The sequence below is a fragment of the Rhinolophus sinicus genome, chromosome 13 (genome assembly GCF_057876585.1).
Source record: "Rhinolophus sinicus isolate RSI-liver-muscle chromosome 13, RSI-T2T, whole genome shotgun sequence".
NCBI classification, from domain to species: Eukaryota; Metazoa; Chordata; class Mammalia; order Chiroptera; family Rhinolophidae; genus Rhinolophus; species Rhinolophus sinicus.
Genome location: NC_142513.1, coordinates 934,850 through 956,515, shown reverse-complemented (window position 1 = coordinate 956,515; position 21,666 = coordinate 934,850). Strand labels below are relative to the sequence as shown.

At 60.4% G+C, this 21,666-nt stretch overlaps 2 protein-coding genes across 3 annotated transcripts; both read left to right on the top strand.

Annotated features, from left to right (window-relative positions):
- Nucleotides 1–4,271: 4,271 nt before the first annotated feature.
- On the top strand, nt 4,272–8,334 carry MRGBP (MRG domain binding protein). The gene is made up of 5 exons (XM_019753497.3): nt 4,272–4,554; nt 4,879–5,000; nt 6,435–6,516; nt 6,742–6,816; nt 7,393–8,334. The coding sequence occupies exons 1-5, from the start codon at nt 4,407–4,409 to the stop codon at nt 7,578–7,580; spliced, it is 615 nt and encodes a 204-aa protein (XP_019609056.1). The 5' UTR covers nt 4,272–4,406; the 3' UTR covers nt 7,581–8,334.
- Nucleotides 8,335–12,512: 4,178 nt separating this feature from the next.
- Nucleotides 12,513–20,262, top strand: OGFR (opioid growth factor receptor). 2 transcript variants are annotated; one of them, XM_019753491.3, is made up of 7 exons: nt 12,513–12,729; nt 15,295–15,363; nt 15,865–15,943; nt 16,862–16,940; nt 17,807–17,873; nt 18,381–18,529; nt 18,945–20,262. In XM_019753491.3, exons 1-7 carry the CDS (start codon nt 12,577–12,579, stop codon nt 19,972–19,974), a joined length of 1,626 nt encoding a protein of 541 aa, XP_019609050.3. In that variant the 5' UTR covers nt 12,513–12,576; the 3' UTR covers nt 19,975–20,262. The 2 variants fall into 2 exon arrangements, with proteins under 2 accessions (XP_019609050.3, XP_019609051.2); XM_019753492.3 differs by having other exon boundaries at nt 12,521–12,729; nt 15,300–15,363.
- Nucleotides 20,263–21,666: the final 1,404 nt, after the last annotated feature.

Here is a 21,666-nt window from a genome sequence, read left to right as displayed (position 1 = left end):
CGGTACAGTTCTAAGGGGGAGAAGCAGCCCTGTCCCTCACGCAGAAAGATGAGTGTGGCAACAGACTAAAGACAACGGCAGGTGAGCATCTGTGGCCTCTAGGCAACCGACCCCACCCCCCTTGGCCCTGTCTGCTTTCCTCCACTGTCTCTGCAGTGGCTTGTGCGCTTCTCATCTGTCTCCCTTCTCTCCAACACAGCAGCCGGGCTGTGTTCACACTTTGGTGCCTGGCACGTAGCTAGTGGGTGCCCAGCAAATGTCTGTAGGATGCATGGAGAGATGGATGGATGATGGGTGGAGAAGGCGACGTTCAGTACACTACAGAGGCCACAGAGCCTGGCTCAGGAGAAGTGCAGGGCAAAAGGAATTTTATTTCAGAATGACTTTTCCTGCCTATAAGAAAAATACTCCCTTTCACAAAGGGAGCATTAGCCATTCTCCACACTGACCCAAAAAACCATTTCCTTTTGTTGCATGTGCACAAGAAAGCAGAACTGGCCTTTGGAAGCTGAATTAATGGGGAAAGATTCCATCTTTTTAAAATAAATTCAGCCCCTTGTTAGTGCCCTTGAAACTGACTTGAGAGCTGAAATGGATGAATAACCCAGGCACAACCTCTGTGGCATTTTGTAACTGTCACATCACCGTCCTGCAGCATTTTGAAGTCATAATTGTCCCAGGTTTCTAAGAGATCCAAGGAGATGAGACTAACAGTGGGAAATGATGCATGGCACCCGCCATCACATGACCGTGTAAAAGGCTTCATCTTAAAATAAATAGAATGGGGCAGGGGACGGGGTGAGGGGAGCGCATCTGTGGGGCAGGGGCATTGCTGGAGTTGGCTTTGAGTCATCTTGGGGACAGGAGTCTTCAAAGCCAAGTTCAATAAAACACCAGCCTCTGGAGATCAAGGGTCCCCTCCTTGCCCTGTGGGATGGGGCTGCATTGAGCCAAGAAGCTGAGACTGTCCTGATCATCCCCATCGACCCCATCGTCCCCATGGCCCACGTGCTCTCTCTTGCTTAGAGCACCTGCTGCAGCAGGGCCCCTCATTGGGTGGGTTCCCGCACCTCACCAGCTCTCTACCACCCTCAGCATTGACACCCCTCCTGGAGAAGGGGCTTCCTGCAAACTGGGGGCCACAGGAGGGAGGGAAGAAGGGCTGGATCAGTCAGTCCCAGCAGGGAAAAACGAGTGGTGACCCACGGGACCCCATTCTCAGAAAAGGCGAAAGAGTGGGGGTTGGCGCTCTGGGGTCACATGGGCAGAGGGCAAAGCTTGGCCCCCATCTGGCATAGTGGACCTGTTACCCAGCATTCCCGTGCCTCAGTTTCCCCAACACAAAGAAGATAATAACAGCCAGTGGCACAGAATAACCAGGAGACCCTCTTATTTCCTGATAGCTTGGTCCCTGAAGGTGAAGATGAGGCCATCAGCTTTCACAGCCACCATTTGCCAGCTGGACAAAGGTCCTTCCTGCAGAGCCTGGCTCTAATGACAAAAGGCTGTGATCAAGGATTTGGAGGACCACACGTCCCACAGCAGGCTGGGATCCCCCCAAGAAACTGGAAAATGTAAAGACAATAAAAAGCAGCTCAGTCTGGCCTCCCTGCCCGTTGCAAGGCAACGTGGGAAAGCATTGGAGGTAGTTGGGCGGCCCCTTCCCCCATGGGCTTTACCTCGAGACCCCTGGAGGACTGCTGCCCGCCCCCAAACAGACTCAGCAGAGCGGTGCTGTGTGTGCGTGCTGACATGTGCATGTACACACGTGCAGATGTGTGCCTGGGAGAACCTGCAGTTCTGACCCACGCCCGACTGATGTGTGAGAGCCGGCCACACACACATGGAGAAGCCCAGGCCTAGCGGACCTTGCACCCTTCTCCTCCACCTGGCCCATCCCACCCCCCAGGCACAGGAGGCGCACGTGAAGACAGGCTTCCAGCACAAATGCACAAAGACTGTCCATCAAGGCAGGAGGTGGTGAAGTCAAGGCACCCTGACCTGGGGTCCTCGACACCCACAAAACCAGCCCTGGGGAGTCAGGGCCTGGGGTCTCCCCTCGGCCATCACAGCCGAGCTGCTCACTCCCTCTACAAATCCTGATAGTGCCACGCAGTGACAGGGCCACCCTGTCCCTCACTCACACAGCTCACCCCACTGAGGTAAGTGGGATACTATGGACCTGGCGGCCCCCATGTTTTGGGACAAATCCAGCTGCCGACCAGAAGGCACTTCAGGCGAATTCAGGAGCATGACTATCAGATAAAACACAAGATGCCCAGTTCGATCCTAACTTTAAATAATGAATGCTTTTTTATGTAAGTGTATCGCATGCAATTTGGGGGACATACTTATTGCAAAATTATTCATTGTTTATCTGAAATTCAAATTTAACTGAGCGTCCTCTATTTTTATATGTTAACTCCGGCAACCCCCCAAAATAAGCCACCCCCCCAAACACACCAGTCAGGAATGGCCAGCAACTGAGCCTGGCAGCCCAGGGCTCCCCACGGCCCCTGGGCCCAGCTTAGCTCTACAGGTGACGTGGTGGGGACAGTCATACCATAGATAGGACCAGGACAGAGTGCTGTGAGCATAAAGGGAGCTGCCCACAGACCTGATCCCCCAGCCCCACCCCCACCCCCACCCCCAGGGCGGGACACACATCCTGGGGGTCCTCACAGGGATTCCTCATATGCCCCTTCGGAAGAATCGGACTTCCTTTTCAAAATGCTGTGACTGGCGACCTCTGGGTGGGCCAGGTGCCAGGAGAACAAGCCTTCGCTTGGTTCCTGTCTGCACATTTTTGAGTCAGAAGCTCTGGTTTGGGTCCCAACAGTGGGTGGGAGGCGCCCCCTAGAGGTGAGCTGTGTGGGCTACAAGCCCTGGCTGGTGCTGGAGCACAAATCTCACCACCCAAGCTGGCAGTGCTTGATGGGTCCCCAGGAAACTGGGGGGAAGAGGCTCTCCACTGGGAGAAGGCAGGGATGGGGTGGGGGAGAGCAGAGAGTGAGCCTGGCAGACGAACCGGGCCCCCGAGGTGTCCAGGGCACAGTAAGGAGATTAATAATGAGGAGGCCCTCCCCTTGAGCTTTTACTGAGGGAGCAGCCTGTGTTAAGTGGCTGTGGGCCGAGCTTCATCCCCGCCACCTCGCGGCTCACATGACGGCTAGTGGCCCTGGGCCATTGCAGAATCCTCTCTGGGCCACCTCTCCCACCTGGCATTGTGGGGACTAGCGTCGCCAGCCGCCTCCTTCACAGATGGAAAGCCGAGATTCAGGCCCCGGCCAGTTGACCCAGCTTTGAGTCCACCAGGCTGTCCCGGGGGATGAGGCTGCACCGCCAAGAGGCAGCCTGCGCTCAGCAGCGAGCCTCCGGCTGTTCACCATGAAGCCCGAGCTATGTGGGGCCACAGAGCAGACGGCTGGCAGGGTAGCCCACCCTCATCAATAATACACCTGGGAAATGCGCCCTTGTTGGTCCCATCGCACGCAGGAGGAAACTGAGGCCTAAAGAAGCCCAGCGCGTTGCTCGACGCGCAAGCTGGCAGGCCCCAGAGGAAGAGGACCCGGAAGCCCCATCGAGAGTCGACACCACTGGCAGGCGAAGAGCTCCCTGCGCAGCGGCGCTCTCCGCCAGGGCACGGGGGCGTGGCTTTGCGGGCACGGGGCGGGGACAGGAGGGCTGGGGGCGGAGCCGGAGGCCCCGGCGGGCCTTGATTGGGTGCTGCCTTGAATTCGTCACTGGGCTGCCCCAAGTTGGCGGCACGGCCCCGGCCCCGCCCCCGCCCCCGGTGCCGACCAGCCATTAACACGCACTCGGGCCCCACCCTTGCCCCCGCCCGAGCCGATCCGCCGCCCGGGGTAACCCCAGTCATTCACCCCGGAGGCCGGCGGTCACAGCGGCTGGGCCCTTTACGCCCCTGTCCCGGTGCGCAGGAGCCCCCTGTGCAGCGCTCACGCCAGAGGTCAGACACGCAGTCGAAGCCCTTTTAACTCGCAGAATTGACAGTTACCTGTTCTTTTTTTTCTTTACCGCTTTATTGGGGTGTAATTTGCAATTCCGCCATTTACAGTCAGTGGGGTTTACCCAGACTTGTGCAGCCCGAGCGCCACAACCTAATATAGAGCGGTTCCTTCCCTCACCTCAAATCCACTCCATTTCCGGAGGTCCGCGGGGTCTGACGGTACTGCGCTTCAGGGTCGGGCCGCCAGGGGGCGCCGCGCCGCAAGGGGACACCGCGGGCGCCCGCCGGGACCGAGCCTCCGCTGCGCCTGCGCCTGCGCCGGCGCCGCGGGCGAGCCCGAGCGCGAGCCCGCCGAGCGCGCTCCCCCCGCGAGTGCGCCTGCGCGGAGCCCGTGGCCGCGCCCGCTCCCACCCGGGGCTCGTCGCTGGGCTGCCGGGCTATGGGGGAGGCTGAGGTGGGCGGCGGCGGCGCGGCGGGCGACAAGGGTCCGGGGGAGGCGGCCACCAGCCCAGCCGAGGAGACGGTGGTGTGGAGCCCCGAGGTGGAGGTGTGCCTCTTCCACGCCATGCTGGGCCACAAGCCCGTCGGTGAGCGGAGCGCCGAGGACCTGCGTGGGGGCGGGGCGGACAGGGCAACGGCCGGGGGGCGCGCGCGCAGGGCGGGGCCCTCCCACCCCCTCGCCCGCTGACCCTGCGCCTTCCTGCACCTCCCGCTGTGCACCCGTGGGCCCAGGCCCCTCCTACACTCCCTGTGACGCTTCTCCCCTTCTGTGCCCACCCACCACCCCCTCCTACAGCCCACCTCACTGCCTGCCCTGCCCCCATCTTTACCCGACCCCGGCCCCCCTTCCTCTCTCCTCACCCCCACCCGGTGGCCTCCCCCAAGCTGACCCCTGACCCCTTCTCCCGCAGGTGTGAACCGCCACTTCCACATGATCTGTATCAGGGACAAGTTCAGCCAGAACATTGGCCGGCAGGTGCCATCCAAGGTCATCTGGGACCACCTGAGCACCATGTATGACATGCAGGCACTGGTGAGCTGGCCCCGCCCCTCCAGTTCCCAGAGGCCAGGGACCCTGCTTCCCTCAGACGCAGCTGGCAGCGGTGTCCCCTCCGGGCTCCTGGGTCTGTGCCAGGCCCTGTCCTCAGAGAGCCTGCCATGCCCGTGGGGACTTGTCATTAAACAAGGGAGTTCCAAGCGATTCTACAAACAGCACAGACCCTAGTGATGGGAGCGGGTTCCCCGTACACAGCGCACTTGAGATGGGTGGTCAGTGGAGGTTCTCTCCCGGAAGAGAGCCTGGGAGCCCAGGCCACCGAGGGTCTCATGGGCGGTCCCAGAGTGCTCTAGGCAGGAAGGTGACCGGAATGCAGCCAGGTTCAGATGAGAACCAGGCAGGCAGGGTCCAGGCCTCGTGGAACTCCCAGCTGGCCAGGTTACCTAGTAACCAGGATGGTCAGCAGGGACAGGTGGGTGTTCCCTGGCAGAGGAACAGCAGGTGTCAGGCCGTGCGGCAGCAGTTGGGGGCCGAGGAGCTCAGAGGAGCGTGTGCATCAGCGGGGTGGGATGGGGGCCTGGGCTGGGGTTAGGGATGGCTCTGCCTCCCTGCTGGACTCGGGGCCACACCAGCTGTCCATCCTAGACCTGGGTGCGCATCACAGATAGAAAGCGTCCAGATCCCGTGCTGCCCCTCGCTTCCTGTTGGCCTTGGACAAGTCGTTTGAGTCATTTGGGTCTCCTTGTTGTAGGTAGATGGGATAAAGGTGATACTGTGCCCTGGACCCCACCCGCAGGGTGACCAGCAGGCAACCCAGGATCCTGTGGGGTTTTGCAGCTCCCAGAGCTGCTGACAAGCACATTCCCGGCTGGCTGCCTGGTTTAACACGGCTGCTGAGAGTGGCAGGGTGGCATCCCCTCCCACCAGCTCACCTTCCTTCATCGGGCACTCCCTGTGTCCGAGTTGCTCTGCCGTCTGGCATGCATGCCCTGCAGGACAGGTGGAACCTGACAGGCTGTCAGTGGTGCCCGGCGCCCTCTGCTCTCCTTACCTGCTGTCTGCGGGTGGCTTTCCCGGGCGACACCCTCAGTGTCTTCAGACTGCTCCCACATAGACAACCTCAGGGCTGTCCCTGCCTTCTGAAGGCGACAGCTGCTGCCCACGTCTGCCCCTGAGGGCTTGTGTCCCTGAGGGCCTGAGTGTCGTCTCAGGTGACACTAACCCATCTTTCTTCCCCCTCCTGACTCCTGCCAGTGTTGACACTGTACTTGTGTCTTCTCTGGGCCCATCGACTGCGCCAGCAGAAGAACGAGCAGTCTTCACCCCTTCATGCCCACCTCAGCAGCCCCCCAAGATGGCTCTGTGCGTCCCCGCGGTGCTCCTGAATTGGCTCATACGCAGTTTTACTCACTTGCCAAAATCACCTTTTCTTTTTTGTTTCTTAAAATAAAATGCCTTATTTGCCACCAGCATGAGTCTGAGATTCTTCCATTCCCGAACCCAGAGAGGAACTTCGTCCTTCCAGAAGAAATCATCCAGGAAGTCCGGGAAGGTGAGACTCAGGCGAGGTCAGCTTTGGGAGCTCGAATAGCAGGCTGTGGTGTCAGGGTGAAGGTCCTGAGCCTCGGGGAGGAGTTAGGGCGACTGGCATTGCGGCTCGGCCCCCCGGGGTGGGGGAGGACTTGCTCAAGAGCCGCCGGCTTCTCTCGAAGGGGCCGGGCAGCCTGCGCCCCCACCAGTGTGGGCCTTTGGGAACTGTCAGCCATCTCCCTCACAGGAAAGGTGATCATTGAGGAGGAAATGAAGGAGGAAATGAAGGAAGATGTGGACCCCCACAACGGGGCCGACGACGGTAAGTACGGAACACACCCCGTCCCTCCCCTGGGGTCCCCGGGGGACATGGCACGGCACCCCACCCCTGGCCGGGCCTCCCCACAGGATGCAGCCGCAGATCCCGACCTGGATTTCTGGTCCCTGGTAGCCAGAGCTGCTCTGCCTGGTCCCACAGTTGAGAAGTACCTTCCATGTGCTCGGGCAGGAGCCTGGCCCTGTGGACAGCACATGTGTGGCTGACATGTGGCCGACACCATGAACGCACCACGGTGGCCTCGGGCACTGGGGCCCAGTCAGGCAGACCCAGTATGCAGGGCAGGCGGTCCGGCCGTGTGAAAGTGTGTGGCTCGTCTCAGTACAGGGTAGGCCGAGTGGCAGCCGGTTCCCCCAGGCGGGACAGGGTCCTGCAGCCTGAGCCAGTGCTGCCCAAGGCACGTCCTCAGGAGGACCGGGCCTCGTCAGGACCGCCCCCAGCTCAGGAGAAGCTTGTGGGTTCAGAGCGTTGTGTATGTGGATGCAGAATGTCTTAACTGAACAGGAAGATGAAATAAAATTCTGGATATTCTGTTTTCAGCTAAATGATTTTGTCTCCCAGTTTTCTCATCTTCAGGAAGCTTGGGGAAAGCAACCGAAAGGTCTGGCAAAGACAAAGAGAAGAACGCCTCCGACTTGGGGGCCAAGGAAGGGGCGGACAAGCGCAAGCGCAGCCGCGTCACTGACAAGGTCCTGACCGCCAACAGCAACCCCTCCAGCCCCAGTGCCGCTAAGCGGCGCCGAACGTAGACACTGCACGGGTGCGGGCGGGCGGTCACGGCTGTGGTCACCAGGTTCCTAGGGGCCGGGGGCTCCACTCACCATCTGGGGCTCGGGTAGACCCCAAAGACCAGGACCTCCCCGCCCAGGCCTCAAGAGCTTTGTGACCCAGGCTCATCTGCGTAGCTCGTCTGCACGTCCCAGAGGCCACACCCGTCCTACAGCCCACGCAGGCTGAGGGTCCAGGGCGTGGGCAGCAAAGGAGGCCTAGAACAGCAAGCAATAAAACCCCACCTCCCAGGGCCGCGAGTCTTCCCAGGGTCCGTCTCTCGTCTGTGCGCTGCTCTTGCTCAACTGCCTGCGACCTCAGGAGAAAGTCAGGCCATCGAGCCACACACAGCGGCCTCTCCGTCACCGCCGGAGAAACGGGACTGGATGTGTTGCCTCATTCACTTGTACTGTAATGATGTATATAATTTGGTTGCTATTTCACTATTTAATTTTTAAGAAGCCTATTTTACTAGTGTTTTATATGAAAAACATACTGCAGAAGTGAAAAACCTGTGTTGTATTTTTTCTGAGATGTTTTCTTTTAAGGTAACGACCACTGAGACCCTTTTTGCTCAGTTTTTATATGCCAGATACAGAGAATTTGTAGTGGTTATTTTTGTATCGCCGAGTAACTTGCACACCAAGCAGTGAGTGAGTGGAGGGAGGGGCAGGCACCTGCTGGGCTGACAGGAATACACTCCGTTTTGCCGAACATTAAAGCAACAGAAAGTAACCCGGAGTCGTGTGATTGTGGTGCCAAAATCAGTCACTTTGCCTACAGTAGGGGGATTTTGTTTTCCCGAGATTTATAACTGACGCGTACACTTAGATTAAGTACCTGACTCACTTGATACAATGCAGACACGAGCGAGTAACAGCTGCGGATGTGACAGGCCCTCGAATAAGAACTGGTGAGGAGCACCGAGGCAGGGCTGGCGCCACCTTCCAGTGGGCCGTCCCCATGGGCCCGGAGCCCAGGCCCAGCCGTGCCTAATGAGCCAAGAAGCGGGCGCAGTCCCTCCTGGCCGGCCACCACGCCCGCTCTCTTCATCTGGACGAACCCTGAGGACGCTGAGGTCCTGTCTGCCCGGGAGCAGCAGTGGGAAGTCAACTGCAGCCTGAGCCCAGGCCACGACCGCGATGCCGCGGACCCCAGCGAGGTCAGGCTGGCCTGCACCAAACCAGTCACTGCGGGGCCTTGATGACAGTGCTGCAACTGGCGTCCAGTTCCCTGCAGGGCAGGGCCAGCGGTGTTGGGCACAGCTGCTTGTCCAGGGTCTGCTGAGCAAGAACAGCAGCTGGTCAGCCGTCACCCTGTGCTGGCACCTGCAGCAGAAGCTTGCACTCGGTGGCTTGAGGGTCCCGTGAGGTGTGTGTCCAGCAGAACACCCGCCACAGCAGGAACCTGGACAGAGCCCAGGGTGGAGCTCAAGGCCAGCCTTTGCCCTGTACTCCTGCCACTGGCACTTCTCCTGAGATGAAGTCTTATGAGGTCTGCTGTCCAAGCACTGTAGGCACCACCCCCACCCCCAGTTGCCTGGACATGCTAGGTTCTGTCACCTCGTCGCAGATAGGCAGCAAATCTTCAAGGGAAGAGAGTGGAGGTTTGCCTAATAGAGACTTCTAGAACAAACTGGGCGGGAGGGGGAACACACCATTTCACTACCAGTGTCCATCAGGCCTCACTCAGCGCCCACTCTGTGCCAGGTCCTGTTGCCAGAGTTGTGATATATGAGAGAAACCTGGGGAGGCCACCAGACTGGCAGAGAAATGGGCAGAGAGCACTAGGCTAGACCCTGGAGTCAGAAAAGCAGAACGGGTCTCACTGGTAAACCCCCTCTGAAAGTGTCTTCAGGGACCTCAGAGCATGCTGGAAAACCTCGTCAATAACACAAGCCTGCCTACTTTCCATTAACACTTTACTGCACTTTGAGGAGAAGGGCAGCCAGGTGAGCAGGTGGCCCCCAGCCCTGGGCATCCCAGGCGTCCCGGTCAGCCCGTCTCCCATGTCCCGGTACCCTCGGGGCTTCAGTTCTCGGCAGGGGTGAGACCGACCGAGCATCCCTGCCTGGGAGAACACAGACACCCAAGGCCTCCCCGGCTCCTCAGCCTGACCGGCTCACAGGATCTCCGCTTCCCTTCAGGTGGGTCCAGCTCCCACCTGTGTTGGTCTGTGCAGGCCAAGTTCACAGGCACCTGTGGCATGTAACTGCTCCTGGTGGCGTAGGGATCCATCCTGTGATGAGGGTGTCTTGTGTGCACCCACCACATAACATAGAAGGAGCCAGTGGAAACCACCCGAATGAGAAAACAGCTTGGATGCGGCTGGAGGGGTGGAGATGGAGACTCAAAGGCCTGCAGCTGCAGAACAAGAAGAAACGTGGTCCTTATGCAGTTCAGCCTGTTGCTGTAAGACTAGAAACCCCTGCAGAGGCTCTTTATGCCAAGGGCACTGAAACCTGAGCCCCTGTGCTGCGTCGCTGCACATGGGAACCAGGTCACCAGGTGGCTGTGGCCTCAGCACTCCCTGCTCCACATGGGGGAGGCAGAGTGGGCTCCTCAGTATTACTGAGCAGCAGCAGGCCCCCCCACGTGGCTGGCTGAGCAGGGATGGGCAGACTGTGCCCAAATAACGTGACCACAACTATTTTTGCCCGAGGAGAGTGTTCAGGCGGGTCTAACCTGAGCCTGCCTCAGCCAGGCTCCTGCAAGGCCCCAGCAGGACAATGCTGCCGCTGGGCGTACCAGTGACTGCTGGGCAGGAGGAAGGCCCTTCCCTGCGTGGCCACGCATGCATGGCGGTGTGTGCGAGGGTCGGTGCTGCATTCCTGGCCCCCTGGCCCAGCCTGGGCAGCAAGCCCCTCGAATGCTGAGCTCACAGTGGGCATCCCAGCACTCAAGCTTGTTCCCGCTGCAGAATCTGGGGTCCCTGGGTTAACACCCCCTCTGAGATGAGCTCTGTGCAAACTGTGCACAAAAGCAACTAAAGGTGCAGTTGGGTGCGACTATCCCTTGTAAAGCAGAAGTTGGGCAGTGTCTTAAGGACAACCCCGGGGAGAGCTGTCTGCGGCCTCGGTCCTGGCAGGACGGTCACAGATGGGCTGGGTGGTGAAGCCAGGAGACTCCCCCTCCCCTCCCCACAACATGCTGTCTCATGTGAGAAGGGGTGAAGCCTGCCAACCCTAGTGCTCTCAGATCAGCCAAACCCTGAAGACCACCTGCCCCACACCCATCAACCCCTCCATCTACCTGGATATCACAGCCAGGGGCTCCAAGGCAAGTGCCAGTCGGCTAATGAGAAGGTCAGGCTGTGGCTGCAGTGGGTTGGCCTCACCAGGTGCCCAGCAGCTGCTCCGGGGAAATCTACTGTGGCCATTGGGGACAGACGACTTGCAGAAATGCCTAAAGGGAGTCACCACTGTGCTTTTAGAAAGGGAGCTAGCATGTACGCAGGTTCCAGCCAGGTCACACCGTGCCCTGATTAATGAAGATCTGTCCCAGCACCCAGGGAAGCCGTGCGCTGTGCTCACAGCCAAGACTGGAAAACTGTCCAGCTGTCACCAACGGCGCAGTGCAAGCCATGTCGCCATCCCCAGGCACAGGCTGGCGGGGCCAGGAGGAGTGAGCGCCCTGTCAGGCCTGGGCTGTGGCCTCCTATTTGCCCCCCTCACCCCATAGGCCGCCTTCCCAGAGCTCTCCTCATAACCGAGTAGAAAAGCCAGACTTGGGTTTTAGCTAATTGCTTTGAAATGATAAATGGTATAGTAGCTACAGAAGATGAATTTTACCTGGGTGGCCACCCCCAACCTCCATGTCAAGGGTGAGTCACCAACTTTGCTGGAGGTCCTGTGTCGCCCAGCAAATGTCAGAGGCAGAAGTTAAGGAGGGGACCCACAGGCACTGGGAAATGTGAAGCTGCTGGTGATTTTCAGCTGTCTGGAATCTGCCAATGCGTGTAAAGAGGCAGCCACCACCATCCCTTCCCAGCTCCCAGAAAGGCCCCTAAGGGGGCGCTTAACTGATGTGGGCCTGTGGGAACAGCCCCCAGGGTGACCCCCAGTCACTCCCGCCCCCTGGCTCCCAGGCCTTTGTTCAGTCAGTGCCCCCTCAGTGCTGCTGGCTCCTGTGTTGTCCTCATCATCCTCAGAATTCCCCAAAAGTGATGGGAGGTCAGGCCCAAGGGGGTGACCATCAGCACGCTGGCCTTGAAGAAGCAAAATGCCCAGTGTGAGCGGCCTGTGGAGGGGACACAGGGGTCTTCGTCCTGTAGCCCCAAGATGAATTCTGCCAACAATCTTAGGGAGCTTGGAGACAGATCGCTCCCCACACAAGCCTCTCTGATGAGACTGCAGCCCAGGTGACACTGGGAAGTCTCCCAAAGGAGGTGTCCTGGGGGAACTTCCTGGGAGGGTCACCTTCTGGGGGACATTCACCTGGGGCACAGCTTCCAGGCAGTATCCCCCTTGGGACATCCTCCAAGGAAATTCTCAGGGGAGGGAGGGAGGGACATTTTCGAGGGGTCACCATCCTCTGGGGAGAGCATCTGCCAGGGTGGGGGATTCTCGGAGGGGAGGACCTTGAGGGAAATCCACGGGGTTGGGGGGTGACCTGGGAGAGGTCCTGGGGCAGATACTCTTTGGACAACCTCCAAGGGGCATCCTTGACGGGGATTCTCCCTGACCGACATCTCCAGGCCAGCATTTTTGGGTGGGCGCATCCTCTAGCGGGGACGTTCTTCCAAGAGAAGGGATAATCTGGGTGTGGGCATCCTTGGCCAAACGGTGCCCGCAGCTCAGGGACGCTGGGCGCCCGCCCCCAGGCCCGCCCCCGGCCCGCCCCCTGGCCCGCCCTGGCCCGCCCCCTGGCCCGCCCCCTGGCCCGCCCCCTGGCCCGCCCCCTGGCCCGCCCCCGCGCTTCCTTCCTCTTTCACTTTCGCTTCCGCCGCCGGATCGCGGTTCCCCGCTGCCGCCCGAGAATGGACGATCGGCACTGCGACTCGACCTGGGAGGAGGACGAGGAGGAGGACGACGAGGGCCCGAGCGCCAGGGGCGATGAAAATAGCGAGGCCGACGCCCCGGGGGACGCGGACGCGGAGGACGAGGCGGAGGCGCGGCCCAGCGCGCTGCAGGTGCAGTCCCCGCGCCCCGCGCGCCCTCCGCGCCACTGGGGAGGCCTGCCCGGCCGCCACGGAATGGGGGAAGCCGCCCCGCTCCGGGGAATACTGTCCCCTTCACTGCACCCCCACCCCTCGGGGCCGGGGGCGGAGGCACCTCTTGGAGACTCGGCTTGGGGCCCAACTCTCCCGGTCCAGCTCTGGCCCTCTTCCCGACCCCCGTCCTTCTCGTGCTCCCCTGGTGAACCCCTGGACACCTCAAGATCTGCCCCTACTTGGGCTCAGCCAGGGGACCTTGCATGGAGATCCAGGGCCACCCTAAAACCGGTGTCCCCAGGACTGAATTTGCGTGATGACGTTTCCTCAGGAGGATGCCCCGCACATCCTAGACCTCCCTCTCTCTGTCATCCTTCTCCAGGCCTGTGGCTCTGTCCTGTGCGCTGGCCACCTCCACTGCCCCTGCCAGCCTCTCAGCCTCCCCATGCCCCTCAGGGAGCTCCTTGCCCTGCTCCCCGCCCACTCAAGACTCCCCTGCACGCTCAGGCCCCAGTCCCCAGTCTGGCCCACCCCTGATATTCCTCACTGGGTGCAGCACCCACCTTCTTGGGCTGGGGCTGACCTCCTGCCCTCTGGGGGAGGTGGCCTTGGAAGCTGCATTTCCGAGCCATGCGCAGTGGTTACTTGTGATTACCAGTGGTTACCATTGGTTTTTCATCATTACCATCAGTTACTTTCATTACCACTGGTTACTTTTAGTATCACCAGTTACTTTTGTTGCCACCAGTTACTTATTGGTACCAGTGGTTACTTTCGTTGCCACTGGTTACTTGTCCTTAGCAGCAAAGCCGTTCCTTGTTCACACGGACTGGGGTGTGCTTGCCTTTGTTCCAGCTGGGGTTCCAGGAGTCATGGAGGGCCCAGAATGGTAGCACTGCCCTGTGTCGCAGTTGTTTTTGGATGAAGGCATCTTGACACTGTGTCTGGAGAGTCTCGAACCCCAGTCTTTGTGCTCTCTGGGTTGGATTCTCCTCGTGGCAGATGAGAGCGCTGGTTTGCAGGTTTATCTCTCTGTCTTGAAGGGGTCACTGGGAGGGAGGGGGCCTGAGAGGCTCCTGTGCTTCCCTGCAACGCCAGTGGCCTCGGCACATCCAGTGTTTGGGGTGGGTGCCGGTTCCCTGGGCAGTGGTCAGGGTCATGGGCTTGGAGTCCCAGGTCAGGAATCTGGGTCTATCTCCCTGCGGATACCCACAGGTGTGGCAAGGATTAGGTGAGAGGACAGTTCTCCCGTAGTCCCACAGGCCATGCTGCTGGAGCTGTGCTCTGCTGCCTTGACCACCCTGGGAGATGCCCAAGATCATCTGACCTCCCCCCACCCCTTACCCCCCATCTCCCTCCTGCCACGGCTTCTGTCCCTCCACAAAGTCCCAACCCCCTCCCCCCAAGGACCCCCATGACACTCCCCAGCTGCCCTGTCCTGGGTCCTGGCACAGTTGTTGCCGTGTCCTGGGCTGTCATGTGTGTACCTGTGGGGCTGGGCCAGTGTCTAGTCAGGCCCCACCCTCTTAGGAGGAGCAAATGGGAGGCCTGCAGCTGGGATGGCCCAGAGAGCAGAAATAGAAACCGGCAGACCTCTGCTGAGTTTCACTTTTGTTTACTGGCCCTTGGCTGACAGGCGAGAACCTCAGCAGCTGGCCCTGGGGCTCAGAACCATTGAAGGGTCTTGGGGGTTCGGGATGGGATCTCGCCAGGGTACGCAGTGGCAGGCCTGGCCTTCACTCCTCGGGTCCTAGGACCCAGGTGTTTCCCCAGGATGAGTTGTCCCCTCCTGTCATGCCCAGGGTCTGTATCTGCCCTGCCTCCCCCCCCGCCCATCACCCAGCTTCAGTCAGACAGCTGGGCTCAGCTACCCTTGTAAGAAGGTGGGGCAGGCTGTGTCTACCTAGCATCCTTGTCACCAGTTACCTCCCGCCGTTCCAGGCCTGTGGAGAGAGGGCTACAGGGGTCAGGAGGGGAGCAAGCAGCCTCTTACTTCTTGCCGAGAAACCCTCCACCTCCACCCTCGATGGGGTTGGTGGCCAGGAGATAAGGGGTCTGGTCAGTGAGCAGTGGGGTTGGGCGGGATGGAACTGGTCCTTCTTTCCTCCATCAGACTGCGACAGGTGTTTGGGGCCCCTCCTAGTGCTGTAGGTGGCAGGCCACTGCCCTTGGGGATACGTGCCTGGTGACAACTTAGAGCACAGTGCAAGGAGAGAGCACTAGGGAAGGTGGAGTTTCCTTGGGGGGAGGTGACAACTGTGGCCCAAATAGGGGCGGCCAGCAAACACGGAGGAGGAAGTGAAGCTGGAGCTTGGAGGGCTGCACCCTAAGAACGTGCATGTTGGCCTGTGGGTGACACGGGCTGAGAAGGGGGCAGGCCTGGCTCCTGCCACTCCGGGCCCCTCTGGTTTTATTGACATCTGGCCCAGGTCCTTGCTGCCCTCACCAGGATGGGGGCTCCCAGGGGTGGGTCCTGCCTGCTAGGGGGCCTCAGGGAGTGGGGAAGGGCTCCCATGGGGGTCTCATCCCGTATTCTCTTCCCAGTCTAGGATGACAGAGTCCCGAAACTGGCGAGCCATGCAGGACACACGCAGGTACCGGCACCACTACCCGGTAGGTAGCTGCCGACAGCGCCCTCCACCCTCAGCAGCCCTGGGTCCAAACCCTCCACCTTCCACCGGGAGGACGCCAGCGGGACGATGTGGCCCTCGGCCCCCACCTCCTGAAGCCTTAGTGCCCGTGTCTGTATAACGTGGTTACGGTGCACGCACGTGAGGCCCCGCCCGCCACTGTGGCGGTCTCATCCTCAGCCCTTACCCTCTGCACCATGAGTCTCAGGCAACCCTTAGGTCGCCTTGGGGTACAGATGAAGCGGGTGTCCCAGCCCTGGCCCACACTGGTGAGGAGACGAAGGACATGGTGGGAAGCGGGTGCTGACCCCGCTGTGGGTGAGGGGTCCAGGCTGGGAGCTTGGGTCTTTTCCGGCCTCTGGGATGTCTGGAGGGTTTCTGGCCGAGAGCAGACGCCCCCTCCCCCAGGAACACTGGTCTGAGGGACCCTGGGGGGCAGCCTGTTTCAGCGATGTCCTCACTGGCACTTCCTGTGGTCCTTCAGGATTTGGTGGAACAAGATAGCAACGGTGACATGCCAAACCTGAGTTTCTACAGAAACAAGATCCGGTTCCTGCCTAACGGTGCGTGCCCACTCATTGCAGGCAGTTCCATCCTGCTGGCGTGTCCCCTCTGCCATCTGCTGGGACCTGGTTTGGGAGGGCTGCATGTTCAGCCCTAGGCTTTCAGGTAGCCCCACAGTGCCCCCTGGAGGCTGCTGAGGGGACACCAGGGCCCCAACCTGTGGCTTGGACTCCGGGTAGCAAACTTGCTGTGTAAGAGGCTGGACAGTAAATATTGGTGGCATTGCAGGACCCAACGTCTCTGTCACATCTACTTGGCTCTTCTGCCACAGTGGGAAAGCTGTTTATGTCAACTAACAAGTAAGGGGGGATTTTTACATTTTTAGATGGTTGGGAAATTTTAAGGTACAATTATATTTTGTGACGTGAAAATTATATGAAATTAAAATTTCAGTGTCCATGAGTGACGTTTTATTGGAACCCCCATGCCTGTCCGTTTCTGCATGGTCTGTGGCTGCCTTCCCCGCGACACAGCATAACTGCAGCCGAGGCCGTGGGGCCACAGACCCTTCAATATTCAGTGTCTGGCCCTTTGCAGAAACAGTGGCTGCCCTCCTGTGGGAGACCAGGCGATGAGTGGGGTTCAGCTGCAGGTTCTGTGTGAGGACAGAGTGCCGGCTAACCGGCTGTCATTTTAGGGGGGCAGTGAGGCCCCCCTTCTGCAAAGACAGGTGCAAGCCTGGGACCACTTGTCCTTCTGCTGGGGCCTCTGGGCCCTCTCACGGGTGGGGTCTTCTCTCTCCTGTGTGTCTTCAATCAGCAATGGGGTTCTCCTTTCCAGATGGCAAAGGGGCTGAGAAATTTGGGGGGTTAAAATCACATGAGATGTACAGAAGCTGCAGAGCCCCAAGGTCCTCAAGCAAGAGGGGCTGGGGCTTTGAATGAGTTCACACTGACTCCTCCCCATGGGGCTCCTAGGCTGTTACATTGAGGACATGCTTCAGAACTGGAGGGAAGACTACGACCTCCTGGAGGACAATCATTCCTACATCCAGTGGTGAGTGGGGGGGCCTGGAGGCTGTGGGGGTCTGGGAGGAGGGGCTTGGAAGGGGCGGGGTTAGGGCTGCAGCAGGGAGGGGCTCCAGGCAGAGGGGGCGGGGCTGGGACAGGGGCGTGCAGGGACTCCGGGGAGGGTCTCCAGAGCAGGGGCCGGAGGGCCTGGCTCAGGCGGAGCCTGGGACTCTTCCTCCAGTCCGTGCTTAGGGAGCAGGCACACTGGGTCCTTTCCCAAGCTGCCCTTTGCTCTCACTGCTGGGCAGTGCAGGCTGGTGACCATTGAGGGAAGACCCTTCAGTCCCAAGGCTGTGGGTTCTTTAGCTGTAACGGCCTCTGTGGCTGGCTGGGAGCAGGAAGAGCAACAGACACACTGGCTTTCCGGGGGGCCTTGTGGGCCCAGAGGGTGCCTGGTGCTGGCCTATCCCACGGAGCCGCTCTGACACATGTGGTGGCAGGGTTCTGATGGTCTTGAGGTGACCCTTGATGTATTTACACAGTGTGTCTTTGAGGACGCTTGCAAAGTCCTCTCCTTGGCGCAGGGTATCGCGGGAATAGTTCTGCGGCATCAGTGACAGGAGAGAAAGAAGAAGTAAGAATAAAAAGGAGAGCCGGCAGCCGTGGGTGGAGTGGCTGGCTGGCCCGCCCTTGCTGAGCACGCACGCGCCCGCCCTCTGCCCTGGCCTGTGACACCCTCCCTGGAGCTCTCCTGCCCTCACCCCTTAGCTTTATTGTGACAGCCTGTGGCATGTGTTGGTCTTAGGGTTGAATGGTGAGCCCAGAGAGGGCAGCGAGCCACCCCAGGCTGCCCAGCTGGCTGGGGGACCGAGTCTGCCACTGATGGGAACTGTGTCATGTTTTCTCCCACAGGCTGTTTCCCCTCCGGGAGCCAGGAGTGAACTGGCAGGCCAAGCCCCTCACAAAGCGGGAGGTCGAGGTGAGCTGTTGGGCTTCCCCTGGCCAGGGAGGGGCCATGTCTGGCCACAGGCATTTGTGTGCCCTTAGGGAGCCACTTGGAGTGCAGGAGCCAGAAGACCCCCCCTAATTATCTTCCCTCTACAGCGGTCCTCACCTCTTCCCCCGGCGCTCCTCACGGGCCTCTAGAGAAATCAGACTGCAGAAGGGTGTGCAGGGCGGGGCTAGCCTTTGCGCCCCCTGGTTGGGGCTGGAGCTGGAGAAACAGGTGCTCTGATGAGATGGTGGGCCTTTCCTGCCACACGCCCAGCTCTGGGAACCTGGGCTCCTCCCAGCGGCTCAAGGGATTCCCCTCAGGGCTAAAGCACACGCAGCAGCCAGGTGTGTGTCCGGCTCCTTCACCTGTCACTTCACCTTGAGTCTGAGTCCAGGCCTCTAGATGAATCGGGCTGAGGGGGGCACCAAGCAGCCCGACATCTGTGCCAGCGATATCCCCTGAGCTCCCCGCTCTCCTCCGGGTGCTTCCCAGGCATTTAAAAGCTGCAAGGAGGTCGGGGAGCGGTTTGTTCAGGCCTACGAGCTTATGCTGGGCTTCTACGGGATCCAGCTTGAGGACCGAGACACCGGCAAGGTGTGCCGAGCACCGAACTATGAGAAGCGCTTCCAGAACCTCAACCGGTAAGGGCCGCCCCACCCCAGCAGCTGGCACAGCCTGGTCTCTGGTTGAGGGGAGGGAAGGAGGTTGTGCTAGGTTTCAGGCAGGTGTCGGGGGAGCATTTCTGGGAAGGAAGGACAAGTGACTAAGGCTCTGAGCACCCTCCTTTCTGCTGGCAGGGTGGGGGTTGCCCCTGCCTGGTAGGCTGAGGACCTGCTGGAAGTCCTGCTCTACCAAGCCGCCTCCAGCCATAGTGGGGGAGCGGGGTTCCCTGGGACCAAGGGGTAGTAACCCTTCTACAGGATGGAGGATGCATCACAATCCCCCACACACACCAGGCTCCTGGAGGTGGGGGTGGAGCCGGGTGGGGGAGGAGGGCAGGCCTTGGTTGAGAACCGCCCACCAGCGTCCCCTCTGCTCTGTTCACCCGCCCCCCAGTCACAGCCACAACAACCTGCGCATTACTCGCATCCTCAAGTCGCTGGGCGAGCTGGGCCTGGAGCACTACCAGGCGCCGCTGGTCCGCTTCTTCCTGGAGGAGACGCTGGTGCACGAGGAGCTGCCGAGCGTGCGGCAGAGCGTCCTGGACTACTTCGTGTTCACCGTGCGCTGCCGGCGCCAGCGCCGCGCGCTGCTGCGCTACGCCTGGGAGCACTTCCGGCCCCGCTGCAAGTTCGTCTGGGGGCCCCACGACAAGCTGCGGAGGCTCCGGCTGCAGTCTCCGCCCCGCCCGCCCCTGCCAGCGGGCCCCAAGCTGGCCGAGGGCCAGGACAGCCCTGAGGACCCCCTCGAGGCCGAGGCCGGTGCCCAGGGACGGACCTGCGGACTGGGGAGGGAGGGGGGCGGGGACACTGTCGCTGAGGGTCCCCAGCCGTCTAGCGCGGAGACCCAGGAGGTGGGAACCCTGGAGAGGGACCCGGGAGAGGTGGCCGCTGGGATCCAGGGGGAGGAGAGCCCAGAGCCTTCCAGTCCCAAGGAGAGCAAGAAGAGGAAGCTGGAGGTGAACCTGCGGGAGCAGGCTCCCGCGGAGCCTGGTCCCCAGAGTCCCTCGGAGGTGGAGAAGATTGCCCTGAACCTGGAGGGCTGTGCTCTCAGTCAGGGGAGCCTCAGTGCGGAGACCCAGGAAATGGGCAGCCAGGAACATGGGGAAACTGAGGAGTCCTGTCCCCCGGCCCCAGGGGCCAAGGTGGCCAACGACGAGGTGAGGAAGCGAAGGAAGGTGGACCCCTGTTCGGGAGAGGGCGCAGTTGTGGCAGATGGTGGTGGTAACCAGACAGTAGACCCCACCTGCCCCCCTGCCCCCTCAGGGTGCTCTGAGGACGGAGCAGGCGAGAATGGGGTCGAGGAGGAGGCAGGAGGCCAAGGGGGGCCGGAGCAGGGGGCCCCCAGGAGTCCAGCCCCTGCTGGACCCGAGGAGAGGGCGGAGTCTGTGGAGGCGGAGCCACCTGCCAGACCCCAAACGCCTTAGGCAATAGGCAATGGACGCCAGTGGATAGCCTGGTGGGGGAACCAGGCTGCCAGCTGTCCTAGCGCCCTGCGTGCTGGCCTCTCCCTAGTGGCCACTACAGCTGCTGTGAGCACAGGCTCCACCCTGGGAAGGTCAAGGACTCCAGACCCTTACCTGACCTCATTTCCTGCCTCCCTCCTCCCTGCCACGGCCCCATCTTTGTAAATTGGCCCTTAAAGGTGTGGGTGTGGGAGTGGAGGCTCACTTTCTTAGTCTGGCCTTTTTCAGAATAAACTCACTTGACTTTGAGTGTTGGAGTGTGGATGCTGGTCCTGCCGGAGGCTGGGTGGTGGTGGGGCTGGTTTCCTGACGCTGCCCTCCGGACTCTGGCCGGGCCTTTGGCACCACTTTGCCCACGTAACGAGTGGGCATGCAGCGGGGCTGCAGCCCTTCTGGGCACACTCCCCGTCCAACACACCCTGACCACATGGCCTCCCAGAGCCTTGGTCCCTTGGCTGCGTTTTGTCACCGGTTTAAGAGTAAGCCTGGGGACTCATGCACAGTTCCCTTGAGTGGGCTGAGGGGTACAGTGCCAGGGAGCAGACCCTGACTTTGCCTGCCCTGGTTCTGGGTAGAGTGATGTGTCTTGGGGAGCAAATGCAGCTGTCCCTTCCCTGCCAGTCACAGCCCCCCACCCTTCACCTTCCCATACCAACGCGCACATTCCTCAGGACCCCTGGGCAGGTCCAACATGGGCTGGGCACAGTGTGCTTCCAGCCTATGGGCCTGGCTTCCTGACCCTGGCAGAGAGGACTTTGCACAAGTGAAGTGATGAGGTCGCAGCTCCAGGGGGAGGAACTGGGAGCAGAGTGGATTCTGAGAGCTACCTTGCTTCCCAGAAAGTAAGACCTAGCCGGACAATCAGCTCTAATGTGTCTTTTATTTTCGGGGATACACGGTAACAGCATGGCCTGGGTTCCTTTCCGTGAAAAGGTCACTCCTGGTCTGTTGGGGTGTGGCAAACTGGAAGTCATTTGGGAGGGAGAGACCCTGAGTTAACACCCACACTGTCCTTTGTGTTTCCATCATGAAGGAACTTAGCACTGAGGTGGGTGTCATTAAGACAGGGTTGTAATGGTCAAACCCTGAGTGTCTTCAGCAGTTCGGAGCATTATGGGGCTCAAGATCAGATGGAGAAGCCAGAAGCGAGAAGGAAAGCCCATTGGAGTTGCCCTGGGTTGGGGGGGGGGGGGGTCCGTGCCCAGCAGTGGGGAACTAGCAACGGGCAGGGTCTCCTCTGAGGGATGCAGGAACTGAGCCATGGGGCCAGGCAGGAGGCACTGAGGAGAGCTGGTGGGGGGACCAGAGTTGCTCCCCAAGCCCTGGGCTTGGCATGGGGTAGGGTGGCTGTCATGCAGGGTCTCTGCTCCCGCTCCCCACATAAGAATGCAGGATGTGGCCAGGCCCAAAAGGAACACCCACGGAGCCATAAGTAGGGAAGTCATACCACTGTGGTCTCACTGGAGGCTGGGTTCACACAACGTGCGACCTGCTGTCCGCTTTTCTGCCACCGACTGACAACTCTCCTCCACTCTCCTCTGCTCTCCTCCGTAGCCGCAGCAGTTATATTAGTGGCCAATGGCTCAATGGTTACAGCTGACGGCCAACCAGCCACAGCTGACGGCCATCTACCACCCGAGCCAGCACCCCTCC

Coding starts and splice junctions, on each gene's coding strand:
- MRGBP (XM_019753497.3), top strand. CDS start 4,407: ATGGGGGAGGCTGAGGTGGGCGGCGGCGGCGCGGCGGGCGACAAGGGT. Junction 4,555..4,878: donor GCTGGGCCACAAGCCCGTCG/GTGAGCGGAGCG, acceptor CTTCTCCCGCAG/GTGTGAACCGCCACTTCCAC. Junction 6,817..7,392: donor CCACAACGGGGCCGACGACG/GTAAGTACGGAA, acceptor TTTGTCTCCCAG/TTTTCTCATCTTCAGGAAGC.
- OGFR (XM_019753491.3), top strand. CDS start 12,577: ATGGACGATCGGCACTGCGACTCGACCTGGGAGGAGGACGAGGAGGAG. Junction 15,944..16,861: donor GATCCGGTTCCTGCCTAACG/GTGCGTGCCCAC, acceptor TGGGGCTCCTAG/GCTGTTACATTGAGGACATG. Junction 16,941..17,806: donor AATCATTCCTACATCCAGTG/GTGAGTGGGGGG, acceptor TTTCTCCCACAG/GCTGTTTCCCCTCCGGGAGC.